The sequence below is a fragment of the Pezoporus flaviventris genome, unplaced genomic scaffold, assembly GCF_033815535.1.
Source record: "Pezoporus flaviventris isolate CSIRO_AGI_PZ_B2104156 unplaced genomic scaffold, CSIRO_AGI_Pfla_v1 ptg000168l, whole genome shotgun sequence".
In the NCBI taxonomy this organism is placed as follows: Eukaryota; Metazoa; Chordata; class Aves; order Psittaciformes; family Psittacidae; genus Pezoporus; species Pezoporus flaviventris.
Genome location: NW_026892716.1, coordinates 698,164 through 722,910, shown reverse-complemented (window position 1 = coordinate 722,910; position 24,747 = coordinate 698,164). Strand labels below are relative to the sequence as shown.

General features: G+C 67.2%; 4 protein-coding genes across 5 annotated transcripts in view; 2 read left to right on the top strand and 2 right to left on the bottom strand.

Moving 5' to 3' along the window:
- The window catches only part of LOC133283384 (E3 ubiquitin ligase RNF121-like), a 90,269-nt gene that overhangs the window by 3,728 nt on the left and 61,794 nt on the right, over positions 1–24,747 (top strand). The window contains exons 2-9 of one of the 2 annotated variants that reach the window (XM_061480091.1): positions 250–287; positions 2,434–2,575; positions 3,086–3,240; positions 3,702–3,809; positions 4,723–4,843; positions 6,764–6,897; positions 8,629–8,730; positions 9,066–9,221. In XM_061480091.1, the coding sequence (XP_061336075.1) occupies positions 250–287; positions 2,434–2,575; positions 3,086–3,240; positions 3,702–3,809; positions 4,723–4,843; positions 6,764–6,897; positions 8,629–8,730; positions 9,066–9,186 (921 nt within the window). In that variant the 3' untranslated portion in view covers positions 9,187–9,221. Of the gene's footprint in view, positions 1–249; positions 288–2,433; positions 2,576–3,085; positions 3,241–3,701; positions 3,810–4,722; positions 4,844–6,763; positions 6,898–8,628; positions 8,731–9,065; positions 9,222–24,747 lie in introns of those variants that run through there. The other variant, XM_061480092.1, reaches the window with a different exon arrangement.
- Positions 12,107–12,558, top strand: IL18BP (interleukin 18 binding protein). The gene is made up of 2 exons (XM_061480072.1): positions 12,107–12,315; positions 12,393–12,558. Exons 1-2 carry the CDS (start codon positions 12,107–12,109, stop codon positions 12,556–12,558), a joined length of 375 nt encoding a protein of 124 aa, XP_061336056.1.
- Positions 13,082–14,890, bottom strand: LOC133283364 (erythroblast NAD(P)(+)--arginine ADP-ribosyltransferase-like). Its single transcript, XM_061480062.1, has 2 exons — positions 14,131–14,890; positions 13,082–13,248 (listed from the first exon to the last, which is right to left on the bottom strand). The coding sequence occupies exons 1-2, from the start codon at positions 14,888–14,890 to the stop codon at positions 13,100–13,102; spliced, it is 909 nt and encodes a 302-aa protein (XP_061336046.1). The 3' UTR covers positions 13,082–13,099.
- CHRNA10 (cholinergic receptor nicotinic alpha 10 subunit) lies at positions 20,970–23,976 on the bottom strand. Its single transcript, XM_061480071.1, has 5 exons — positions 23,925–23,976; positions 23,635–23,780; positions 22,983–23,137; positions 22,196–22,728; positions 20,970–21,409 (listed from the first exon to the last, which is right to left on the bottom strand). Exons 1-5 carry the CDS (start codon positions 23,974–23,976, stop codon positions 20,970–20,972), a joined length of 1,326 nt encoding a protein of 441 aa, XP_061336055.1.

The window sequence follows — 24,747 nt, the reverse complement described above, 5'->3', positions numbered from 1 at the left end:
GAGCGGGGTGCTCCGAGCTCGCCCCGTGCTGCCGGCAGGGCCCGGGGGCAGCTCTGGGCTGCAGCCTCACGGCGGGTTCGTCATTTAAACCTCCGAGTTCCCCAGGAGCAGCTCCGGGGTGTCCAGGGGAGCTGTGGCAGGAGATGGGGGTGCTCTGCTGATGTTCCTCCTGCAGGGCAGCCTTGTGCTGGCCATTACCCGGGCGGCCGGGCCGGGGCGGTGCGTGCTCACGCCTCTGTCCCCCCGCAGGTGGATCTGTCCCACCTGTCCCCGGAGGAGCGGTGGAGGTGAGTCTGTGCCGTGCATGGAGCCGTGCATGGAGCCGTGCATGGAGCCGTGCCGCAGTGCTCCTGCTCCCGCTCCTGCTCCTGCTCCTGCTGCTGCTCCTGCTCTGCTCCTGCTCCTGCTCCTGCTCCTGCTCCTGCTCTGCTCCTGCTCCTGCTCCTGCTCCTGCTCCTGCTCTGCTCCTGCTCCTGCTCCTGCTCCTGCTCCTGCTCCTGCTCTGCTCCTGCTCCTGCTCTGCTCCTGCTCCTGCTCCTGCTCCTGCTCCTGCTCCTGCTCCTGCTCCTGCTCCTGCTCTGCTCCTGCTCCTGCTCCTGCTCCTGCTCCTGCTCTGCTCCTGCTCCTGCTCCTGCTCCTGCCCCTGCTCTGCTCCTGCTCTGCTCCTGCTCCTGCTCTGCTCCTGCTCCTGCTCCTGCTCCTGCTCCTGCTCCTGCTCTGCTCCTGCTCCTGCTCCTGCTCCTGCTCTGCTCCTGCTCCTGCTCCTGCTCCTGCTCTGCTCCTGCTCTGCTCCTGCTCCTGCTCCTGCTCCTGCTCTGCTCCTGCTCCTGCTCCTGCTCCTGCTCTGCTCCTGCTCCTGCTCCTGCTCCTGCTCCTGCTCCTGCCCCTGCTCCTGCTCTCTCCTGCTCCTCCCTGCTCCTGCTCCTGCTCTGCTCCTGCTCCTGCTCCTGCTCTGCTCCTGCTCCTGCTCCTGCTCCTGCTCTGCTCCTGCTCTGCTCCTGCTCCTGCTCCTGCTCCTGCTCTGCTCCTGCTCCTGCTCCTGCTCCTGCTCTGCTCCTGCTCCTGCTCTGCTCCTGCTCCTGCTCCTGCTCCTGCCCTGCTCTGCTCCTGCTCTGTCCTGCCCTGCTCCTGCTCCTGCTCTGCTCCTGCTCCTGCTCCTGCTCTGCTCCTGCTCTGCTCCTGCTCCTGCTCCTGCTCCTGCTCCTGCTCCTGCTCCTGCTCCTGCTCCTGCTCTGCTCCTGCTCCTGCTCTGCTCCTGCTCCTGCTCCTGCTCCTGCTCTGCTCCTGCTCCTGCTCCTGCTCTGCTCCTGCTCCTGCTCTGCTCCTGCTCCTGCTCCTGCTCTGCTCCTGCTCCTGCTCCTGCTCTGCTCCTGCTCCTGCTCCTGCTCTGCTCCTGCTCCTGCTCTGCTCCTGCCCCTGCTCCTGCTCTGCTCCTGCTCCTGCTCTGCTCCTGCTCTGCTCCTGCTCCTGCTCCTGCTCCTGCTCCTGCTCTGCTCCTGCTCCTGCTCTGCTCCTGCTCCTGCTCCTGCTCTGCTCCTGCTCCTGCTCCTGCTCCTGCTCCTGCTCTGCTCCTGCTCCTGCTCCTGCTCCTGCTCTGCTCCTGCTCCTGCTCCTGCTCCTGCTCTGCTCCTGCTCCTGCTCTGCTCCTGCTCCTGCTCCTGCTCCTGCTCTGCTCCTGCTCCTGCTCCTGCTCTGCTCCTGCTCCTGCTCCTGCTCTGCTCCTGCTCCTGCTCCTGCTCCTGCTCTGCTCCTGCTCCTGCTCTGCTCCTGCTCTGCTCCTGCTCCTGCTCTGCTCCTGCTCCTGCTCTGCTCCTGCTCCTGCTCCTGCTCCTGCTCCTGCTCTGCTCCTGCTCCTGCTCCTGCTCCTGCTCCTGCTCTGCTCCTGCTCCTGCTCCTGCTCCTGCTCCTGGCTGTGCCATCGCCGGCACGGCCCTCGCTGCGCCCCGGGCTGAAAGCGCGGGGTCATGGAATGGGTTGGGATGGCGGCGTAAAGCCATTCCCCTTGGCCTGTCCCTACATCCCTTGTCCCAAGCCCCTCTCCAGCTTTCCTGCAGCCCCTTCAGGCACTGGAGCTGCTCTCAGGTCTCCCCTTCAGGAGCCTTCTCTTCTCCAGGCTGCCCCAGCCCCGCTCTCTCAGCCTGGCTCCAGGGCAGAGCTGCTCCAGCCCCTCGCAGCATCCCCGTGCCCTCCTCTGGACCCGCTCCAGCAGCTCCAGGTCCCCCCTGTGCTGGGGTCACAGAGCTCCAGGAGTGGCTCCGGGCGTCGCTGGGGCAGGGAGAGGCTCTGGGATGTGCCGATGGCAGCTCCGCTCCCCCCGTAAAACCTGAGCCCATCTCGGGGTCCCCTTTAGTCCCACGGGCCCCCGTCCCCGCGCAGTGTCCCGGCTCTGCCGTGTCCCCACGCGTGCCTCAGGCTCCTTCCCCGTCCGTGCAGGGTGGAGCACGCCCGGATGCACGCCAAGCACCGCGGGCACGAGGCCATGCACGCCGAGATGGTGCTCATCCTCATCGCCACGCTCGTGGTGGCCCAGCTCCTCCTGGTGCAGTGGAAGCAGAGGCACCCTCGCTCCTACAATGTGGAGTGCCTGATCCCTGCTGGCCTCGTGTGTTCCTGGCCTTCTCCTTGCCTGCTGCTCCGGCACCCGTTGTCTTCCCGGGATTCCGGCGGGGGATGAGGAGGGATGCACCTCCTCAGGGCTGGTAACCCGGTTTCACATCGTGCTTTGGCACTGGGTGATGGGAGCAGTGCATCTCGGGGGCTGTCCCGAGGGTGACGCAAAGAGGAGCCACGTTCTCCGGGTGCTTCCCCATGGAAGTGAGGGAGGCTCCTTGCTTCTTATTGCACCTGAGCCAACCTCACCCTGATGGCCTCACCGTGATGGGTGTCTCCAGGCTCCTCCGTGAACTTCAGACCAAGCCCCTTTGCCCATTCCCTTCTGGAGGCAGCACAGGAGCTCAGCTCCACGCCCATAGATGCCCTTTATCCCCTTGAAGCAGGCGGGAGAAGGGCTGCCAGGGCTGGGAGGGCGTTTCTGACGTGTGATGAGCAGAGGCCCGGCTCCAAAAGCCTCTCCCGTGCCCCACAGATGGTGACCCTCTTCCAGATGTGGGTGGTGCCTCTGTACTTCACCATCAAGCTCAACTGGTGGCGGTTCCTGGTCATCTGGGTGCTCTTCTCAGCAGTCACAGCCTTTGTCACCTTCAGGGCAACACGGAAACCTCTGGTGCAGACAACACCCAGGTTAGTGCAGGTCCCCAGGGAGCTCCTCAGCCCCGGGGCAGCCCTGGCAAGGGGCAAGCTCCCCTTGTGCCACCGCAGACTTTGCCCCTGGGTGGCATCAGGCACTCGCCGGCATCCAGCCCCGTGCACGTGGCCCCGGGCTGTGGTGCTGGGAGCCTCACCAAGGGCATTCCCAGTGTGAAACACACCTGGATGTGGCCTTCAGAGATGCTGAGGCTGCTGGTTTGGGTGTCAGGCACCGAGCAGCCCATGGCACTGCTGGATCATGGAATCATGGGATGGGTTGGGATGAAGGGAGCTGAAAGCCCCTCCAGCTCCAACCCCTGCCACGGGCAGGGACCCCTTCCATAGAGCAGCTTGCTCCAAGCCCCTGTGTCCAACCTGGCCTTGAGCACTGCCAGGGATGGGGCAGCCACAGGTTTTGGGAGCAACCAGCTCAGTCCTGGGTTCCTTCCTTACAGGTTGGTTTATAAATGGTTTCTACTAATATACAAGATCAGCTACGCCACCGGCATCGTGGGCTACGTGGCTGTGATGTTCACCCTCTTTGGGCTTAACTTATTGTTCAGGTGAGTGAATCCTCCTGCTCCTGTCAGGGCTGGAACCCTCCATGCGGCATGGGGAGCTGGCCACAGCGCTGGGGCACACCTGTGTCATTGGCAAGCTGAGGATGAGCAGGGTCAGAGCAGCTTTTGGGGGTCCTCTCCCTGTGGGGGGGGGCAGTCTTGGGTTTGGTGGTGGTACCTCAGGTGGCTCAGCTACATCTGCAGCTCCGTGGTGTCCGGCCTGGGAGCATCAGTGGGATTTGGGACCCTGACAAAGGCACAAGCAGCAGCCCCAGTGCGGTAGCAGAGGAGCCTGGCCCAGGTCATCTTCATGGTTTGGGTGGTTGTCCCCTTCTCTGGAAGCTGAGCAGACCTGCAGGGGTGTGGAGGCGTTAACTGGGGCTTACTGGGAGCTGCTCTGGTGCACGAGGTGGAGCCATGGAATCCCAGACTGATTTGGGTTGAAGGGTCCTTAGGGCTCATCCAGCTCCAACCCCTGCCACAGGCAGGGACACCTTCCACCAGAGCAGCTTGCTCCAAGCCCCTTCCAAGCCATTCCCCTTGGCCTGTCCCTACATCCCTTGTCCCAAGCCCCTCTCCAGCTTCCTGCAGCCCTTCAGGCACTGGAGCTGCTCTCAGGTCTCCCCTTCAGGAGCCTTCTCTTCTCCAGGCTGCCCCAGCCCAGCTCTCAGCCTGGCTCCATGGCACACTTTGGGTGTTAGGTCCATGCCTCCGCTCCAGTGCCACGTGTAGCCAAGCAAGGTGCAGTGGCTCAGAGGCAGGACCGGGGTTGCACCTACAGCACCTGTGTGGGTGATGCTCCCCGGCCGCGTGGGTCGCTCCTGTGAGTGATTCATGCTGTGGCTCTGTCATTTGGCTCTGCACCACAGCAGCCCCAGCGCTAGGTCCTTGGTGTCAGTGGGCTCCTCTCTTGCAGAATCAAGCCAGAAGACGCCATGGACTTCCGGGATCTCCTCCTCTTCTATGGCCTCTACTATGGGGTGTTGGAGCGGGACTTCGCCGAGATGTGTGCAGACTACATGGCCTCCACCATCGGGGTGAGTGCCCCCCTGCGCTCTCACGGGGGGCTGCACCCTGTCACTCGCCTCGCTCACGGCAGCAGCTTTGCCCCTGCTCACTGAGGTCCCACCTCGAGGAGAGGAGGAGCTCCCTGAGGCTGCTGCGTTCTCGCTGTGCCCCCCCCGAGGCACAGCCTCTGAGCTGCCAGGGTCAGGCCAGACCCATCCTTGAGGGTGGAGCCTGCCCCGTGCCCGGAGCACAGAGCAGAGGAGTGGAAGGATCTGCTCACCCCTCTGAACCCCAACACGTGGTTGCCCTCCCTGGGCCTGCAGCAGTGCCCTGAGCCCTTTAACACCCTCGCCTGGCAGCAAGAACCCTGCTCCACCAACACTGCCTGACCCAGGACCCTGGGGCTGCTTTGGAGCAGCTCCTGAGGGCCTGGCCTTGATGTTTCCTCCTCTTGGAGCTTTCTGCTCCCTGGAGGTTCTCCCTGCCCAGCCTGGGAGCTGCAGCCCCTCGCTGCGTCCCCTCGCACTGGGGCACCTCAGCAGCACCCAGGTGTCCCCCCCATGCACCCCGGACAGGTCTGCAGTGGGTTTGGTGCTCCCTGTGGGCTGCAGGGCTGCCAGGGCCTTGCTGTGCCGGTGATGCTGAGCTAGGAGGAGCTGTGGAGAGGCCCTGCAGGGAGAGCTGGAGAGAGCTGAGCAACCCCTGGCCAGCAGAGGCTTAACGAGAGCAAGTGAGGCTCTCCTGGGATGGGGAATCCTGGATCCATGTGGAAGCTGGGGCAAGGAGAGGCTGGAGAGCAGCCAGAGAGCTGTGGCCTTCTTCAGCAGTGGCCTGGGGTGCCCCAGCCAGATTGTCCCACTCTGCAAGCCCGGGCTTGGTGGTGCCCCCACCTCGGTCTGGTGTGGCCCCACCTCGAGTCCTCTGCAGCTTTGGGCACCTCAAACAACCGGAGTGTGCCCAGGGCAGGGGCACAAGAGCAGGAGCAGCAGAGGGCACTTGGCTGGGGCAGCCTGGAGAAGAGAAGGCTCCTGAAGGGGAGACCTGAGAGCAGCTCCAGTGCCTGAAGGGGCTGCAGGGAACCTGGAGAGGGGCTTGGGACAAGGGATGTAGGGCCAGGCCAAGGGGAATGGCTTGAACCTGCCCGAGGGGAGACTGAGCTGAGCTCTTAGGCAGAAGCTCTTCCCTGGGAGGGTGCTGAGGCGCTGGCACAGGGTGCCCAGAGAAGCTGTGGCTGCCCCATCCCTGGCAGTGCTCAAGGCCAGGTTGGACACAGGGGCTTGGAGCAAGCTGCCCTATGGAAGGGGTCCCTGCCCGTGGCAGGGGTTGGGGCTGGAGGAGCTTTAAGCTCCCTTCATCCCAAACCATTCCATGATTCCATGAGGCTGCATCAGGGGATGTTCAGGTTGGACACGAGGAAAAGGCTCATCGCTTGGAGGGTGTTTGGTCCCTGCACCAGGGCAGCCACAGCTCAAGGACGATGCTTTTGGCCGCATGGTTTAGTTTGAGGTAGTCCTGTGAGGAGCAGAGTTGTCCCCAGTGGTCTCTATGGGTCCTTCTGGCTTGAGGCACTCCGTGATTCCCTGTCTCCCCGCTGGGACACAGCCTGGAGGGTTGGAGCTGTGTGTGGGGAGACCCTCCTGGGTGCTCCAGTGGGCTGGAAGTGGCTGGGGGGGCTGCTCCAGGCTTTGCTCTGCATCCCTGCAAGCTCCAGGCACCTTTGGGGCTGCAGCCCATGGGTGGAAGCTGTGACCCGCAGCATGTCCTGAGCCAGCGGAGGAGCTGGTCCCTGCTGTGGGCTGGGGTGCGATGGGGTCCCCATCCCCGAGCAGCTCCTGCGCTGTTGTGGTTGTGTCCGGGGACCCACAACAGGGTTTGTAACCCCCGAAGGTGGGGGGGTGCTGCCCTGTGCCCCCTGTCCCCGTGTGTCACCGCTCTCTGCCCTCGCGCAGTTCTACAGCGCCTCGGGGATGCCGACCAAGCACCTCTCCGACAGCGTCTGCGCCGTGTGCGGCCAACGCATCCTGGTGGATGTCAACGAGGAGGGGATCCTGGAGAACACCTACCGGCTGTCCTGCAACCACGTGTATCCTGCTCCTGCTCTGCTCCTGCTCCTGCCTCTGCTCCTGCTCTGCTCCTGCTCCTGCTCTGCTCCTGCTCCTGCTCTGCTCCTGCTCCTGCTCTGCTCCTGCTCCTGCTCCGCTCCTGCTCCTGCTCTGCTCCTGCTCCTGCTCTGCTCCTGCTCCTGCTCCTGCTCCTGCTCTGCTCCTGCTCCTGCTCTGCTCCTGCTCCTGCTCCTGCTCCTGCTCTGCTCCTGCTCCTGCTCTGCTCCTGCTCCTGCTCCTGCTCTGCTCCTGCTCCTGCTCCTGCTCTGCTCCTGCTCCTGCTCTGCTCCTGCTCTGCTCCTGCTCCTGCTCCTGCCCCTGCCCCTGCTCCTGCTCCTGCTCTGCTCCTGCTCCTGCTCTGCTCCTGCTCTGCTCCTGCTCCTGCTCTGCCCCTGCCCCTGCTCCTGCTCCTGCTCCTGCTCTGCTCCTGCTCCTGCTCTGCTCCTGCTCTGCTCCTGCTCCTGCTCTGCACCTGCTCCTGCTCCTGCTCCTGCTCCTGCTCCTGCTCTGCTCCTCACGCTCCAGCTGCCTCGGCCAAATCCCCCTTCCACCGGAGCAGCTTGCTCCAAGCCCCTGTGTCCAACCTGGCCTTGAACACTGCCAGGGATGGGGCAGCCACAGCTTCTCTGGGCACCCTGTGCCAGCGCCTCAGCACCCTCCCAGGGAAGAGCTTCTGCCTAAGAGCTCAGCTCAGTCTCCCCTCGGGCAGGTTAAAGCCATTCCCCTTGGCCTGTCCCTACATCCCTTGTCCCAAGCCCCTCTCCACCTTTCCTGCAGCCCCTTCAGGCACTGGAGCTGCTCTCAGGTCTCCCCTTCAGGAGCCTTCTCTTCTCCAGGCTGCCCCAGCCCAGCTCTCTCAGCCTGGCTCCAGGGCAGAGCTGCTCCAGCCCTCGCAGCAGCTCCGTGCCCTCCTCTGGACCCGCTCCAGCAGCTCCCGGTCCCTCGTGTGCTGTTCCCCGGAGCTGGATGCAGGATTCCAGGCTCCCCTCAGCTGCTGGGGCTCTGGGGCTCCTGGCAGCGCCGTCACAGCCCTGCCCGGGCGGGGTTTCCAGCGTGACTCAGCTGGAGCTGGCATCTTCCTGTGGCTCCTGCCCACGGGTGGTTTCCAGAGCGGGCTCTGAGCAAAGGTCACGCTCAGCGAGCCCCGCTCCTGAGTTCCAGCCCCAGGAGCAGGCTCCGGAGCTTCCCGGCCCCTCTCACCCCGTGCCCGGGGCTCTGCTCCCCGCGGGCCGGGGCAGCGCGGCCCCTGGTGCCGGGGGAGCCGCCTCCTGCTTCCCCATGGCTCCCGGGGTGAATCCCCCCCGGGTCCGAGCCGGAGGCACCGCTCATCCCCAGGAGCCGCCCCTCGTGCACGGGGCCGGCTTTGGGCAGTTCCTGGAGCTCCACCCGGGATCCACAAAGCCACTGAGGACCCCTCCACATCCCCGGGGCTGGGTCTCGCCCTGGGACCGTGGAGCCCCCCGGTCCCATGCGGGTGTTACCCCTGTAAGACCGTGGCCCCACGCGCCCCTTCCCGTGTGCCTGGAAGGTTCTGCTCCTTCTGGGAAAGGCAGCACTGAGCAACGCATCCGTCCTCACCCGGGGGACGCTTCCTGCCCTGTGCAGTGGCTCTGGGCTGGGGTTCCAAGGCAGCTCAATGGTTTTCCCCACGCGTGGTCCCGTCCCCCGTGTCCCGCAGCCTGAGGCTGTTCTCCTTAACCTGCTGCTCCCAGGTTCCACGAGTTCTGCATCCGGGGCTGGTGCATCGTGGGCAAGAAGCAGACGTGTCCGTACTGCAAAGAGAAGGTGGATCTCAAGAGGATGTTCAGTAACCCGTATCCTTTCTCCTCGCCTTGCGAAGGGCACGCGTGGGGTTTGGGATGTGCCATGGGTTCAAGGGAGCCGAAAGCTCCTCCAGTTCCAGCCCCCGGGGGCACCTTCCCCTGGAGCAGCTTTGCTCCCAGCCCCTGTGCCCAGCCTGGCCTTGAGCCCTGTCCGGGATGGGGCAGCCTCGATGTTCCCATGGGAATGAGCCTCCTCCGGGCCGGGGGGGGAGCCGGGTCCTGCCTGCCCCCGGCTCCCGTCCTCATGGAGGCGCGGGGCCGGCTCCTCGCCTGGATCCCGGTGCTCGGCTCCTCTCTCCGCGGCTCTTTAACTCCTTCCCGCCCAGCTGGGAGCGGCCCCACGTCATGTACGGGCAGCTGCTGGACTGGCTGCGGTACCTGGTGGCCTGGCAGCCCGTCATCATCGGCCTGGTGCAGGGCATCAACTACATCCTGGGGCTGGAGTAGCGCGGCGGAGCCCCTCGGCTGCCCCTGCGGGGCCGGACCCGGCGCCGGGGCTCGTTGTTAAAGGCTCCTTTTCCCGCGTACGTAAAGGTTTCTATCGCAGCCCGCGGAGCCGCTCCCGGCCCTGCCCTGCGCTCCTCCCGCTGCCGCCCCGAGGGCTGAGCCCCGCAGCGGCCAGGCCGGGATGCGGGGGCTGCGCAGGAGCCGCTGCCCCGGGGGCTGGAGGGGCGCCGGGCGGAGCCGAGCCCCGGGGGCCCTTTTGTAGCTCCCGGTTTTGTACGTTCAGAACGGGCCCGGCGCCGCTGCGCTCCGTGTCCCGGCCCTGCGCTGGTGGCCCCGTGGGGGGCAGCGCGGGTGGGAGCCGCGCTCCCTGCGCCGCAGCCCCCTTGAGCCCGGGCACGGACCCCAGCACCCGTGCGTGGGGGCACCCGCGGGGTCCCCGAGGGCGCCGGCTGGGGACGAGCCGTGGTTGGGGTCACACCATGGTTGGGGTCACACCATGGTTGGGGTCATGCCGTGGTTGGGGACACTCCATGGCTGGGGACACGCCATGGTTGGGGTCATGCCGTGGTTGGGACTCATCATGGTTGGGGACACTCCATGGTTGGGATCACGCCATGGTTGGGGACATGCCATGGTTGGGGTCATGCCGTGGTTGGGATCACACCATGGTTGGGGACACGCCGTGGTTGGGATCACGCCATGGTTGGGGTCATGCCGTGGTTGGCATCACGCCATGGTTGGGATCACACCATGGTTGGGGACACGCCATGGTTGGGTCGTGCCATGGTTGGGGACATGCCGTGGTTGGGATCACGCCATGGTTGGGGACATGCCGTGGTTGGGGTCATGCCGTGGTTGGGACTCACCATGCTTGGGGACACTCCATGGTTGGGATCACGCCATGGTTCGGGACACTCCATGGCTGGGGACACGCCATGGTTGGGGTCATGCCGTGGTTGGGACTCATCATGGTTGGGGACACTCCATGGTTGGGATCACGCCATGGTTGGGGACATGCCATGGTTGGGGTCATGCCGTGGTTGGGATCACGCCATGGTTGGGGTCATGCCGTGGTTGGGTCACGCCATGGTTGGGGTCATGCCGTGGTTGGGATCACGCCATGGTTGGGGTCATGCCATGGTTGGGACTCATCATGGTTGGAGACACTCCATGGTTGGGTCACGCCGTGGTTGGGGTCATGCCGTGGTTGGGTCATGCCGTGGTTGGGGTCATGCCATGGTTGGGGACATGCCATGGTTGGGTCGTGCCATGGTTGGGGACATGCCGTGGTTGGCATCACGCCATGGTTGGGATCACACCATGGTTGGGTCGTGCCATGGTTGGGGACATGCCGTGGTTGGGGACATGCCGTGGTTGGGGACATGCCGTGGTTGGGGACACGCCGTGGTTGGCTGTGGACATGCGATGCGGTGTTGCCCTGGATGCGGGCAGGGGCCTCGCAGCGGGGCCTTGGGCTCTGGTTTGGGTGAAGCCGCGTCGGCGCCTGGTGCCAAACAGCGGAACACGAGTCCTGGACCCAGACTTGGCCGTGGGTGCTTCTTGTGGGCGCCGCAGCCCCAGTGGGGCTGGGGACACGGGGGATATGGGGGAGGTGTGCGATGGGGCCACGTCACTGCGCTGTGGGGTGTCCCCACGCCGGGCTCTGCGGGTGCTGCCCCGCTGGGATGCGCCGGGAGCTGCCTGGAACCAGGCAGGATCTGGGGCTTTGCCAAGGTTTTTCAGAGCCCGGTCCCATGGAGCTGCCCCTGCCCATGGAGGGGCTGTGGGGCTTCCAGCCTCATCCCGGTGGAAGCCCCGAGCCTGGATGGGACCCGGTTCTGTGTCCCCGGGGTGTCCATGGGCGTGGGGGGGACACAGGGGATGGGGGACGTGGGCATAAGAGATGTGCACAGGGGGTGTGGGATGAGGGGCACAGGGAATGTGAGGATGTGGCACTGAGGACATGGGGGGCACAGGGGCAGGGGACGCTGGCTGTGGGGACACGGGATGTGGCGCAAGGGATGGACACGGGATATCCCGTGGGAGGCACAGGGGACCCACGGGACGTGGCCCGGAGGATGTGGGCTCGCGGGACATGGCGCAGGGGACGTCACATGTGGGGCACAGGGGCAGTGGCCGTGGGGCCGCGGCACGGGGGAACCCGGGGGCGGTTCCGGTGCCGGTCCCGGCTGAGTCACACCGCGGCCGCTCCCTCCTGGCAGCAGCCGCTTAAAAGCGCCGCGGCCCCGAGCGCCGCTGCCCCCCTGCTGCTGCCCCACGGCCGCTGCCCCATGGCTGCGCTCCGTGAGGCCGGTACGGGCGGGAACTGGACCGGGACAGCCCGCGAGGAGGAACCGGCCCGGTGCCGGCGGGGACCGACCCGGGACTCAGCGGAGCTGGACGGGACCATGGGCAGCTCCGGGGGGCTGGGGATGGAGGGGGTGCTATGGGGCTGCGATGGGGGTGCAGGGAGATGCTGGGGGGTGGCTGAGGGAGGATGCTGAGGACATGCTGGCGGCTGTGGGGAGATGCTAAGGGGTGATGGGGGGGTAATACAGGGAGGATGCTCAGGGGGGTGATGGAGGGGTACCGGGGGGATACTGGGATATGGGATGGGGAGGGCTGGGGGCTGTTCCTGGGGGGTTACCTGAGCTCAAGGGCCGCATCCCAACACTGAGCCCATCTCTGCCCCCCAGCCCGGCTCCTCCTGTCCCTGCTCTGCTGGGCCCTGACCTCCCGCTGCACCGGTACGAGGGGGCTCGGGGGGGGGGGCTCGGGGTCACCTCCTTTCTCTGCCCCCCCCCCCCCCAAGGGCCCTGGGGGGCAGCGCTCACCCCCCCCATCCCCCCCCAGGAGCCATGGCCCTGCAGCCCCCCAGCATCACCCTCCTGCGACCCCCCCGGCCAGGTGGGTCCCGGGGATGGGATGGGGCGGGGAGGGGGCACCCCCCCCCCCCCCCCAGCGGAGCCCTCCCGACCCCGCGCGTGCCCGTGCCGCAGGTGAGAGCGTGACCGCGCGCTGCGAGGCGCTGAGCGCGCTCCCGGAGCTGGCGCTGCTCTACTGGCTGGGGAACGGCTCCTTCGTGGAGCGGCTGCCGCCGGCCGGGGCCGCGCGAGAGGGGCCGCTGCGGTGAGCGGGGACCGGGGCGGGCGGCCCGGGGCTGGGGGGGGTCCGGCCGGGGCTGAGCGCTCCCGGTTTGGTTGCAGGGAGCAGCCCCGCGGCGCGGGGGCGCTGCTGAGCCGGGACCTGCGCCTGGAGCCCTTCGGCGCGCAGCACGCGCGCACCGCCTTCCGCTGCGTGCTGCTGAGCCCCGCGGGAGCGCGCAGCGCAGACCTGCGCTGGCCCACTGCGCATGCGCCCGCGACGGGGTGATGCGCGTCCTCCTCGGTGCCCCCCGGGGCTCCGGGACCCCCCGGTATTAAAGCGCGTTGAGGCTGCCCCGGGGCGCCCGTGTCCTGCGGCGGGGAGCGGGGCGGGCAGGAGAGGGACCGGGGCGGGGGCAGAGCCCTGAGCGCATCGCGTCCCCCTCCGCACCCACGCTGTCCCCTCAGGGCCCTGCTCCCTGCTCTGGGGGTGCCGGGCTCCCAGCCCCGGTCCCTTGGGTGCCATGGGGGCCGCTGGCAGCCACGGGGCACCCCCAGACCTGCGCCACCCATGGGATGCTCCGGGTAAGGGGGCGCTGGGATGGAGCCGACCCCGGCTGCAGCCGCCCCCAGCGCAGGGCGCCGCAGGAACCCCGATCCCACAGCGAGCCTTTATTCCTCTGCGAGCCAGAGCACCGCGGCCCCCATCCGCGCCGGCCCGAGCTTCAGCCCCGGAGCCCCGCGCTGTATCCCCGGAGGGGCTGAGCCGGGCCTGGCACCTCCCCGTCCGGTCCCGGCGGCTCCGGGTCCCGGTCCCGGCTCCTCGCGGTTCAGGGGCGCCCCGCGGCCGCCAGCGCTGCCAGGAGGAGCCCCCAAGCGGCGCTGCTGCCGGGGGGGGCCCCGGCCGAGGTCGCTCCGCAGCGGTGGGGTCCGGGCTCGGCCGCGCGGAAGGAGCAAGGGGCGGAACCGCAGCGCTTCTCTGCGGGAGAAACCGCGCGTCAGCACCGGCACGGACCCGTGCGGCCCCGTCCCGACGGCCCCGTCCCTGCAACGGCCCCGTCCCGACGGCCCCATCCCCACCAAGCCGCGCTGCGCTGTGCCGGAGTCACGGAATGGGTTGGGGTGGAAGGGACCTCAAAGCTCATCTAAAGCCCCGGGCAGGGACCCCTTCCATAGAGCAGCTTGCTCCAAGCCCCTGTGTCCAACCTGGCCTTGAGCACTGCCAGGGATGGGGCAGCCACAGCTTCTCTGGGCACCCTGTGCCAGCGCCTCAGCACCCTCCCAGGGAAGAGCTTCTGCCTAAGAGCTCAGCTCAGTCTCCCCTCGGGCAGGTTCAAGCCATTTCCCTTGGCCTGGCCCTACATCCCTTGTCCCAAGCCCCTCTCCAGCTTTCCTGGAGCCCCTTTAGGCACTGGAGCTCTCTTAAGGTCTCCCATTAAGAAGCCTTCTCTTCTCCAGGCTGCCCCAGCCCAGCTCTCTCAGCCTGGCTCCAGAGCAGAGCTGCTCCAGCCCTCGCAGCAGCTCCGTGCCCTCCTCTGGACCCTCTCCAGCAGCTCCAGGTCCTTATGCTGAGGACACCAGAACTGCACACAGGGCTCCAGGGGGGTCTCTGGCCATGGTGTGCCATTCAATGCCATTCCAAGCCATTCCAAGCCACTCCATGCCATTCCAAGCCATTCCAAGCCACTCCATGCCATTCCAAGCCATTCCAAGCCACTCCATGCCATTCCAAGCCATTCCAAGCCATTCCAAGCCACGCTTTGCCACCGAGACAGGCACTGATGTGCACCCAAAGCGCCCTCCCCGCAGCCCCATCCCCGGCAGTGCCGGGGAGCACCCCCCCATCCCATGGGGTGTGCACCTTTCACCAGCTCGCAGTTGTAGGTGCTGTTGGCGCCCTGGGAGCGGAGCTGGATGAGGGACCCGCGCCCGGTGCGGGAGAAGCCGGTGACCTGGAAGACCTCGGAGGGCGGGATGAGGACCTCCTCCTCGGCGGGGTACGAGGAGAAGTCGCGGATGGGGACCCCGCAGCAGGTGTGCACCGTGAAGAAGGTGTCGCAGCCGAAGCTGCTGCCGTTGCGCAGGGAGCTGGAGGTGAAGTGCCCGAAGCGCACGCTCTGCCCGCGCCTCGCGGTGAAGCGCACGGCGCGCACGCCCCGGAACACGCGGCGGCAGCGGCCGCGGTCCCCGGCGCCCCGCAGGGTGCTCAGCGCCTGGCTCAGCAGGAAGTGCAGCGCCTTGAAGGGGAAGCCGTGCAGGTAGCGCTGCCGTGAGCCCCCGGCCTCGCGCACAGCCGCGTTGAAGGCCGCGTACAGGGGCCCCTCCATGGTGTACGCCAGGAGCGCGACCGCGTGCTCCGGCCGCAGCCCCGCTGCCCGCGGGACGCGCCGCTGCCTCCAGGCCTCGGCCGCCCGGCTCCAGGCCTCGGCGTAGAGGCCGTTGGTGCCGAACTCGGTGCGGTTGAGCTCCGGCAGCTCCCGCTCCATCAGGTGGCTGCAGCCCTCGTAGCGGTCGTCGAAGGAGGCGGGGGCCATGTCCATGGCCACCTCCTGGATGGAGGAGGACAGCGGCAGGGGGCTGCCCGCCGCCAGCAGCACCAAGCCCAGCACCAGGCGCTCCATGGAGGGAAGGGGCCGCCCCACAAGCAGCAGCTGGAGGGGGGGCCAAGAGCAGGGTCAGCCTGCGATGGGGCTGCCCCACACCGCGGATCCCCCCGTTTGCCTCCCCAGCCACGGGCACCCCTCTTGGGACACCCCGAGCCCCCAGCCCCGTCGCTCGTGTGGAACAGGGGGGTGCCCTGGCAGCAGGATGCGGGGTCCCCCATGGGAGCAGCTCCCCCGGACCCAGTGAGCGGCGTTACCTGGGTCGGGTGCAGGTCCCCGGCTCCCGCAGCTCCAGCCTGCGCCGGCCCCTGGGCACAGGGACAAGCGGCAGCTCCTGCTTTTTATAGCAGCCCCGGCCCGGATCCAGCCCCCTCCCTCCTCCCGGGTATTTTTACCTTCCCCCGGAGCAGCTTTGACCCTGTCCATAAACTGCTTTTGCTTTTGCTCTCTGTGGTGCCGGAGCTCGGACCCCTCCTGCTGAGCTCATCCCTTCCGGCCCCGGACGTGGGGCTGTCGTGCTTTAAACCCAGTCAGGTAACTCGTTCACTCACTCCCAGTGAGTGGTGCCGAGCTGACAACAATCCAGGTCCGTGTTCGTGTCCCCCCCCCAACCGGGGCTCTCCCCTTCCCCACTCCCGGAGGAACGGGGAGGAGGATCGAGAGAGTGCAACTCCTACGGGTTGAGACAAGAACAGTCCAGCAACAAATCACCACCGCTACTATCAGCTAAAACAATGATAAGGGAAAATAACAAGGGAAGAGAATACGATACCACCGGCCAAGAAACGAGTCCGTGTCCTTCCGGGTAACTCCCAGTCACCCCTCACTCCGGCCATGACGTGCTGTGGTATGGAATACCTCCCCGGCTAGCCCGGGTCAGGCGCCCCGTCTCTGCTTCCTCCCGGCTTCCCCTCCTCCCTGGCAGAGCATGAGCCTCACAGAGTCCTTGGTCAGGGTAAACATCACTTAGCAACAACCGACAACATCGGCATCACCAGCACTGCTCCCAGGCTGGAAGTCAAAACACAGCACTGCACCAGCTACCACGAAGGAAAAACATGACTGCTACTGCCGAACCCAGGACAGGGGCGTGCACTGACCCCCAGCACCGCGCTGCTGAGCACGGGGCTGGTTGTGACGGGGCGGCCTGGAGCAGGCGCTGGCCTTGGAAAGGGCATTCCAGGAGGGTCCGGCCCGGCTGGAGGGGGACAGGGGGCAGGAGGAAGGGCAGGGATGGGGACATCCTCTTCCATCCCCGCTGCAGATGGAGAGGCTCCAGGCCAAGGAAAAGGTCCCATTGCGGTGCTTGGGGACACAGGGATCAGGCTGAGGGGACAAATCCCAGGGGAGCTTGGAGCCCACCTGCAGAGGTCACAACCGGCTCCAGTGGAAGGGGTCCCTGCCCGTGGCAGGGTTGGAGCTGGAGGAGCTTTAAGGTCCCTTGATCCCGAACCAGGCTGGTCCCCATGGTTCTGCTATTCATGCCTCTTGTCTGGGGCCCTGAGCATGGTCTCCAGCCCGCCCATGGCTGGGCACTGGGGGTGAGCCTGGACCCTCTGTGCTCCATGGGCTCATCCTGACCCCCTGTGCCAGCTCCTCTTCCGCTCTGCGGTTCTTCCCTTCCACACCAGGATCCGGCAGGCTGGGATGGGTCGAGGTTTGTGTGCGTGCCTGAAGCTTCTGAGACGGTCTCTGCATCCCACCCCAGTGCTAAGTGTAGTAAATCGTGGGATCCCAGCCTCGTTTGGGTTGGAAGGGACCTTGAAGCTCCTCTACCCCAACCCCACCTTCCCGTGGAGCAGCTTGCTCCAAGCCCCTGTGTCCACATTTGGCTGGGGGCTGCCGAGCTGATGCCGCAGCAGGAGGTTGGACCCGGATGATCTCCAGGTGCTTCCCAGCCCACCCCGCACCCTGGCTGTAGGGTTCCCTGCTCCGCAGGAGGGGAACCACAGCGCAGGAGCCGCCGTCCCCATGGGCTGGAGGGGGAGCTGCGGGGCCCGGCTGGGTCTGAGCGAGGAAAGGAGCCTTCCCTCTCTCTGCTGCTGGGGTGCGAGGGCCCCGCAAAGCCTCGGAGCCGCCGTTCCCATGGGATGGGGGGCACCGGGACCCATTCAGCCGCGCTGAAGGAGCACGGAGCGGTCCCGCACTGCGAGCGGACCCGGCGCCGCCAGCACGGGCTCAGCCCCGCGGCGGCCTCAGCTCCCCCCCGGCCCCATGGGCCGGGAGCCGCTCCGCGCCGTGCCCGCCTCCCCTCGCAGCCCCCGGGCAGTGGAAGCGCAGACGCTGCTGCCCTTGACGGGCTGTGCCAGGCTCAGGGCCAGGCGGGCCTTGGCATCCCTGCATCCCCCCATGGAGCCCCTGCGTCCTCCCTGTCCCTACTCCACATCCCATCCATTCCCTTCCTCAGCTTACGATGTACAAGGAGCTCCCTGCTCGCCCCTGCAGGGCTCCTGCCCCCTTGGCCTGGTTTCTTCACCATGGGCATGCACCGGGCTTGGCCTTGGAGGAGCCAACGAGGGATGGGACGAGAGGAACCGGCCTCAAGCTGCCCCAGGGCAGGTTTAGATGGAGCTGAGGAACAATTCCTGCCCCAGAGGGTGCTCAGGCATTGGAACAGGCTGCCCAGGGCAGGGCTGCAGGCACCGGCCCTGCGAGGGTTCACACCCCGTGGGGACGAGGCAGGGGCCGCAGGCACCTCCTGGTGCACACAGAGGGGAGGGGGGGCACGGACACAGGGGCTGGGCTCGTGTCACAGGGAAACCGATGGAGAAGGAGGAAAAGGACAGATCCGAGCCAGGGGCTTCCTCCAAAAGGCACCGTCCCCATCGTCCCCCCCCGACCCACGGCACAGCTCTGTGGGGGTTAATGGGGCACCCCCACAGCGGAGGGACGGCCCCCGCCGCACCGGTAAAGAGCATCAGCAGCATCACCTCCAGGACAAGCCGCGGTGACGGCCGGAGGTGACTGCGCCCTGCCGGGCACCAGGAGCCCTTCCGCCGGCATGGCCCGGTCTCCAGGAGGTGCTGCCGGCCAGGGCCATGGGTCAGGGATGCTGCCCGGAGGCTGCCCGGCCCAGTGGGTCCCGCTGGCTCCTTTCTAATGGTCCCCGTGGGTGCCAGCGACACAGAGCAGCAGCCTGGAAGGCAGTGAAGACACAGAGCCCCGGGGGACGTGGTTCTGGGGCTCAGGTGTGCTCCGGTCGCTCCTCCATGTCGGACCTTGGCCATGGGTGCCATGGTTTAGTGCGAGGTGTCCCTGCCCACGGCAGGGGGTTGGAACCGGGTGATCCTAATGTCCTTCCCAACCCAAAGCACTCCATGATTTATGACCTTGGAAGGGCGGATCTGGCGCAGAAGGGGGGTTACAAGAGCAGGGCCATGGGCAGGCTCTGGTTTTGTGCAGCGTGGGACGTGCTTTGGGAGGCCAGGTCTGCTGCAGGCTGCTGGGGCCTCCGGTGCGCCTGCAGTGCGGGGAGCAAGCGAGGAATCGGAGGTGGGTGCACGTCTGCGGGGTTGTGGTACCGCCGGCACCACGGAACCACGCTGGGATGGCTCCGGTGACTGCAGTGTTGCAGTGAAGGTCATCGGCTCCTCAGGAAAAGCAGGCTTGGCCCCGTGCTCACCGACAGGGGAGGGCTGCTCGGAAATGGGGTGCTCCAGGGCAGCCGCGGATGCAGCCATCATGGGAGGGTCGAGTTTGAGGTCCCCGGGGCAGTGAGCAGAGCGTGCAGCAAGCTCAGTGCTCTGGCCCATGGGATGTAGCCCTAGAGGGCAGGGGGCCCGGGGCTCTTGGTTGATATTCAGGGGTCACCGTGCTGCAAGCTCAGGGGTTCATTCCTCAAGTACCAGCTCCTCCAAGGCCAAGCCCGGTGCATGCCCATGCGGAAGGAACCAGGCAAGGGGGGCAGGAGGCCCGCATGATGAGCAGGGAGCTCCTTGTACGTCGTAAGCTGAAGGAAGGAATTGATGGGATGTTGTAAGGGACAGGGAGGATGCAGGGGCTTCATGAGGGGATGCAGGGATGCCAAGGCCCGCTTGGGACTGAGCCTGGCAAAGCACATCAAGGACAGCAAGAAGGGCTTCTGCAAGCACATCGGTAGCAACATGTGTGATGCTGCTGCTGGATCCAGGGGTGCCCCGGAAGCAGGAGCCACAGAGAAGGTGGAATTCGCCTCAGGCTTTACCGCTGAGAGCAGCCCTCGGGAGCCCCACACCTTGGGGGTCGGAGATGGGGCTGGAGAAAGGAAGATTTGCCCCTGCTCACAGAGATGAGTTCCGGATGGGCCAGGCAGAATGAGCACCCGGAAACCCATGGGCCAGACAGAGCTGAGAGCAAAGGCAAGGGGGGCTGCGGCCACCACCAAGGGTCTGTTCCTGCCCCACGGTGTCACCAGGGCCTGCACCTGCCCCACGGTGTCACCAGGTTCTGTTCCTGCCCCACGGTGTCACCAGGGCCTGCACCTGCCCCACGGTGTCACCAGGGCCTGCACCTGCCCCACGCTGTCACCAGGTTCTGTTCTTTCCCCACGGTGTCACCAGGGTCTGTTCCTGCCCCACGGTGTCACCAGGGTCTGTTCCTGCCCCCCGGCTCATGGCCAGGCCCCCCCACTGGCGCTGCCGGGGGTCCCGCACAGCGTCCATTGCCCGGGGCTCCACCGGCGAGGAGGAGCTCCCTGCTCGGTTCCGGGGAGCTCGGGGCCCTGCCAGGGTCTCCGCTTGTCCTTGCCCCCCCCGCCGGGAGAGCCGCACGGAGCCGGCCGGTTCCGGGGGAGGAGCTCCCGGCGCTGCCGGGCGCCCCCTCGGGCTCCGGGCTCTGCACTCCCCGCTCCTGCAGCTCCCGTTGTCCCTCCGGAGCGAGGCTCTGCCGCAAGCCCAGCCAGGGGGCAAGGGGGCTCCTACGGTGGATGCAGGAGCCGAACCCTTTGGCTGTCGCCGCGGAACGGGCGCCAGGAGCACCACGAAAGGGCCTCGTCTGGATTCATCTTTGCCCGTCCTGGCAGACGCCTGGTGCCCGGCGGGAAGCCGTGGAGCGGGGCATGCAGGGGTGCAGGAGGCCGGTACCCGCAGCATCAGCTCCCTCCCTCGTGGGGCTCGTTGTGAGCTCCCTTCAGGGCCTCTCCTCCCCTTGGAGCCGTGATTGACTCCCGGCTGTCTCCGGTCACCCGCCTCCCCCGTGATGATTTAACCCGTTCCAGCAGCTGGGCCAGTGTGGCTGTAACTGAGCGCATCCCATGGGGGGCCTGGGCCCTGCGTGTCCCCCACCCCGTGCTCACCCCCAGCCCACATCAGCCACTGCCGGTGCCAGCCCAGGAACCCCCATGGATAGGCAGAAGCAGGACACTCGCCCCAGGGTTCTATTTCCAGTCTGTCGGGTTTCTCAGGTGCAGGGTACAGTGGGGATGCAGTGGGGATGCAGTGGGGATGCAGTATGGGTACAGGGGGGATGCAATGGGGATGCAGTGGGGATGCAGTATGGGTACAGTGGGGATGCAATGGGGATGCAGTGGGGATGCAGTATGGGTACAGTGGGGATGCAATGGGGATGCAGTGGGGATGCAGTATGGGTACAGTGGGGATGCAATGGGGATGCAGTGGGGATGCAGTATGGGTGCAGTGGGGATGCAATGGGGATGCAGTGGGGATGCAGTATGGGTACAGTGGAGATGCAATGGGGATGCAGTGGGGATGCAGTATGGGTACAGTGGAGATGCAATGGGGATGCAGTGGGGATGCAGTATGGGTGCAGTGGTGTGCAATGCAGGTGCAACAAGGATGCAGTGGGGATGCACTGTGGGTGCAATGGGGTGCAATAGCATGCAGTGGGAGCGTAATGTGGTGCAATGGGGCTGCAGTGGGGCTGCAGTGGGGGTGCAATGGGGATGCAGCCACCCGGGGGTCTGGGAGCCCTCCTGCCTGCAGCAGGCACTGGTTGGGGTCCCACTGTTGGGCTCCTCCTGCCCAGCACCGGTGAAGCTCTCACCCTGCACCTTCATAGGAGACACGGGGGGTGCTCAGCACCATCCGCCCTCATGGCGCACCCAGAGCCGGCCCCACCGGTGGGGAGCCGTGGTCGGGGGTGCACCGGGGCGCTGGGTCCCTCAGGCAGCCTTGCCCAGCACCAGCAGGCTCATGAGCAGCACCATGAGGAAGAAGACCCACATGAAGAACCGGTCCAGCACCTTGGCCACCCTCTTCCACTCCCCGCTGCGGCGCTGCGCGGCGCGGTGCCGGCGGAAGCACCCCGCGATGTAGGCGACGTGGTCCAGGACGGCGCGGTGGTGGCAGAGGCAGCGCTGCCGGGGGCACGGCCCGGGGCTGGCCCCCAGCTCCCCGCGAGCATCCCCCGGGCCCGGAGCCCGCCGCGGGCCCCGGCAGCCGCCCCCCAGCCCGCAGAGCCGCGCCAGGTGCCGCAGGATGAGGCGCTGAGCCCAGCGCGGCACCGGGCGAGCCCCCGGCCCGCAGTGGTGAACGTTCATGATGAGGATGGTGAGCGCCGTGGAGGCCGCGATCATGGTCATGGTGGCGATGTAGTACTTGCCTGCGGGGAAACGGCGCGGGGCAGGGATGGAGGCGGCGTTCACACCCCATGGGGCCGAGGCCTCAGTGCCATGGGGCAGTGGCGGCCTTGGCAGGGCGGGGAGCGGTTGCACTGCGGGAGCTCGAGCAGCTTTTCCAACCTGGCCCAGTCCATGGCTCTATGGTTCCATGAGGTGAGGCCACAGTGAGGGGCTGACACCTGCACCCCCATCACAGAGCCATAGGATTGTGGAACGACAGAGCCCCAGCCTGGTTTGGGCTGAAGGGACCCTAAAGCTCCTCCAGCTCCAGCCCCTGCCCCGGGCAGGGACCCCTTCCATAGAGCAGCTTGCTCCAAGCCCCTGTGTCCAACCTGGCCTTGAGCACTGCCAGGGATGGGGCAGCCACAGCTTCTCTGGGCACCCTGTGCCAGCGCCTCAGCACCCTCCCAGGGAAGAGCTTCTGCCTAAGAGCTCAGCTCAGTCTCCCCTCGGGCAGGTTAAAGCCATTCCCCTTGGCCTGTCCCTACATCCCTTGTCCCAAGCCCCTCTCCAGCTTTCCTGCAGCCCCTTCAGGCACTGGAGCTGCTCTCAGGTCTCCCCTTCAGGAGCCTTCTCTTCTCCAGGCTGCCCCAGCCCAGCTCTCTCAGCCTGGCTCCAGAGCAGAGCTGCTCCAGCCCTCGCAGCAGCTCCGTGGCCTCACCCCAACAGCTCCAGGTCCCTCTGGTGTTGAGGACACCAGAACCGCACCGCAACCCCCCCCCCGCCGCCGCCCTTTCCACTGCCGTGGGATGGTGCCGGGCGCTCACCGATGAGCGGGACGCTCTCCGATGGGGGCATGCTCTCCGCCACCAGGAGCTGGAACACGGTGAGCGCCAGCAGCACCGTCACCCCCAGCGACACCTTCTCGCCCGAGTCTGCGGGCAGGTAGAAGCTGAGCGGGGCCAGGAAGGAGACCATGAGGCAGGGCAGGAGCAGGTTGAAGACGTAGAAGGAGGCGCGGCGGCGCAGCAGGAGGGTGTAGGTGACGTCGGGGTAGGGCTCGGAGCAGCAGCCGTAGGTGACCACGTTCCTCGTGGCCGGCATCCCCAGCACCTCCCACTCCACGTTCTCCACGAAGTCCGTCAGGTCGCCGGCATCCAGCCGGTTCCGGAGGTCGATCTGGTTCCCGTTGTAGGTCCAGGAGCCGAAGGTGAGGCGGCAGCGCTGCCCGTCGAAGGGGAAGTAGGAGACGTCCACCTTGCAGGAGCTCTTGGTGATGGCGGGCGCGTCCCACAGGATGAGCCCGTCCGAGCGCAGCACCACGTTGGTCTCCATCGAGCCGCCGAAGCGGTCGTCGGCGCTGGGGGGACGGACGTGGGGCCCCAAGTGGGGCTCGGATCCCCCTCAGTGCAGTGTCCCAGCCCCACATCACCCCCAGCGCGGGGTTCGGTGCCAGCCCCCGGTTGCGGTGACCGCCTCCCTCCATCACCCACCCCAGACCCCCCTGCTCCCACCCCACAACAGCCCCAGGGTTGGTGACACCCATCAGCCTCCCCAGCCCCATTCTGAGCCCCCCGGCTCCAGGAGCAGTGAAGGGGGGGCCCCGTGACCCACTTGTTGTAGAGGATGATGTCCGGCCGCCACACGTAGCTGCTGGGGATGCGGATGCTGTCGATGCCGCCATAGGCATCCTTGTCCCACGTGAGGTGAGCGTCCAGCCAGGCCTGGCGCACCCACAGGTACGAGGTGAGGACCTGGTTCCTCTCGTCCTGTGGGGGGCACAGGGCTGGGCACAGGGGATGGACCCCGATGTCACCCACAACCCCCCTCAGCACCCAGCCTGGTCGGTGCCTTCTGCAACAGTCATGGGGTCATGGGATGCTTTGGGATGAAGGGAGCTTAAAGCTCCTCCAGGGAGGGCAGGGACCCCTTCCATAGAGCAGCTTGCTCCAAGCCCCTGTGTCCAACCTGGCCTTAGGCTGGCTGGGACCCCGGGGTTGTGCTGCTCTGGGGGCACTGGGGAGCTCTGAGCTGGCTCCAAGGGGTCCCTGCGCTGGGCACTGGTGGGGCCGCACCGCGGATCCCGTGCTCAGCTCTGGCCCCTCACTGCAAGAGGCATTGAGGGGCTGGAGCGGGGCCAGGGCAGGGCAGCGGAGCTGGAGCAGGGCCTGGAGCCCAAGCGTGATGGGGAAGGGCTGAGGGAGCTGGGGGGGTTCAGTGGGGAGCAGGGGAGGCGCCGGCGGTGCCGTGGCCCCGCGCCTCTCACCATGTCGATGATCTGGGACAGGGTGACCTGGAGGGTGACGTTGAGCGCCCGCTCCGTGTCCTCCACGGGCCGCAGGGCGCTGGAGTAGTTGGCGAAGAGGTCGTGGAGCAGCTTCTGGGCGACCTTGCCCGGGGCCCCGCGGCCGCCTGCGGGGATGCACAGCGGGGATGGAGCGGCCGCGGGCGCAACCGGCCCCGGCCCCAGGGACCACCGGGACCCGGGGCCAGCCCGAGCCCCTCGCACCCCCCCCGGCCCCCCTTGTGCTGGGGGGGGGCAGCGCCCTCGCTTACCCGGGGCCAGGAGGCAGGCGGCGAGGCAGAGCGCGAGCAGCGGCCGCTCCATCCCGAGCGCGGGGGGACACGGGCGCTGCTGCCGGTGACGTCAGGCACGGAGGGGGGAGCCGCGGGGCGATGGGGGGGACCCCGGTCCCTCTGTGGGGCCCGCAGGGGCTGCGACGGCGCCGGGGCTGGAGCGCTCTGGCGCTGCCTGCGCCGGGAGCTCCGGGGGGACCGGGAGCCCTCGCCCCCGCCGCAGGGCAGCACCGCCGCGGGCAGCTCGGGACCGGGACCGGGACCGGGACCCGGTGACAAGGAGCGCGCAGGGGGGAGCTGGATCCTCCCGCCCGGGGCTTCTGCAGCCCCAGGCCGCAGCCTCGGGGGCTGGAAACCGGCGCCTTGGGGCCCCTGGTGCGGGGAAGGGGCCGCTTCCCGCGGTCCTGGCGCAGGGGCAGCTGGAAACGGGAATTCGGGGCTCAAAGGGAGACGCTGGGGCGCTGGAAGCCACCGAGGCAGCAGCGGTGGGGAGAGCCGAGGGGGGATGCTGCGCACCTGGGCTGGAGGGAGCGCAGCGCACGGCGAGGGGCGCCCGGTCCTCCGGCCGCAGGGAAGGAGCGAGGGAAGGGAAAAGGGGTGATTCCCATCTGTGGGAGCAGCGCTCCAGGGTACGGGATGGGACCCAGGGGGTGCAGCACAAGCGGCAGCGCGGTCCCTGCCGCGGCGGTGCCGGAGCATCCCCCGGGCGCCAGCCCTGCCCTGGCTCCGCTCCCACCCGGCTCCCGGTGGCAGATGCCGAGCACCGGGATCGGTTTTAAGGCCGGAGGCTCGGTTTCCAGGC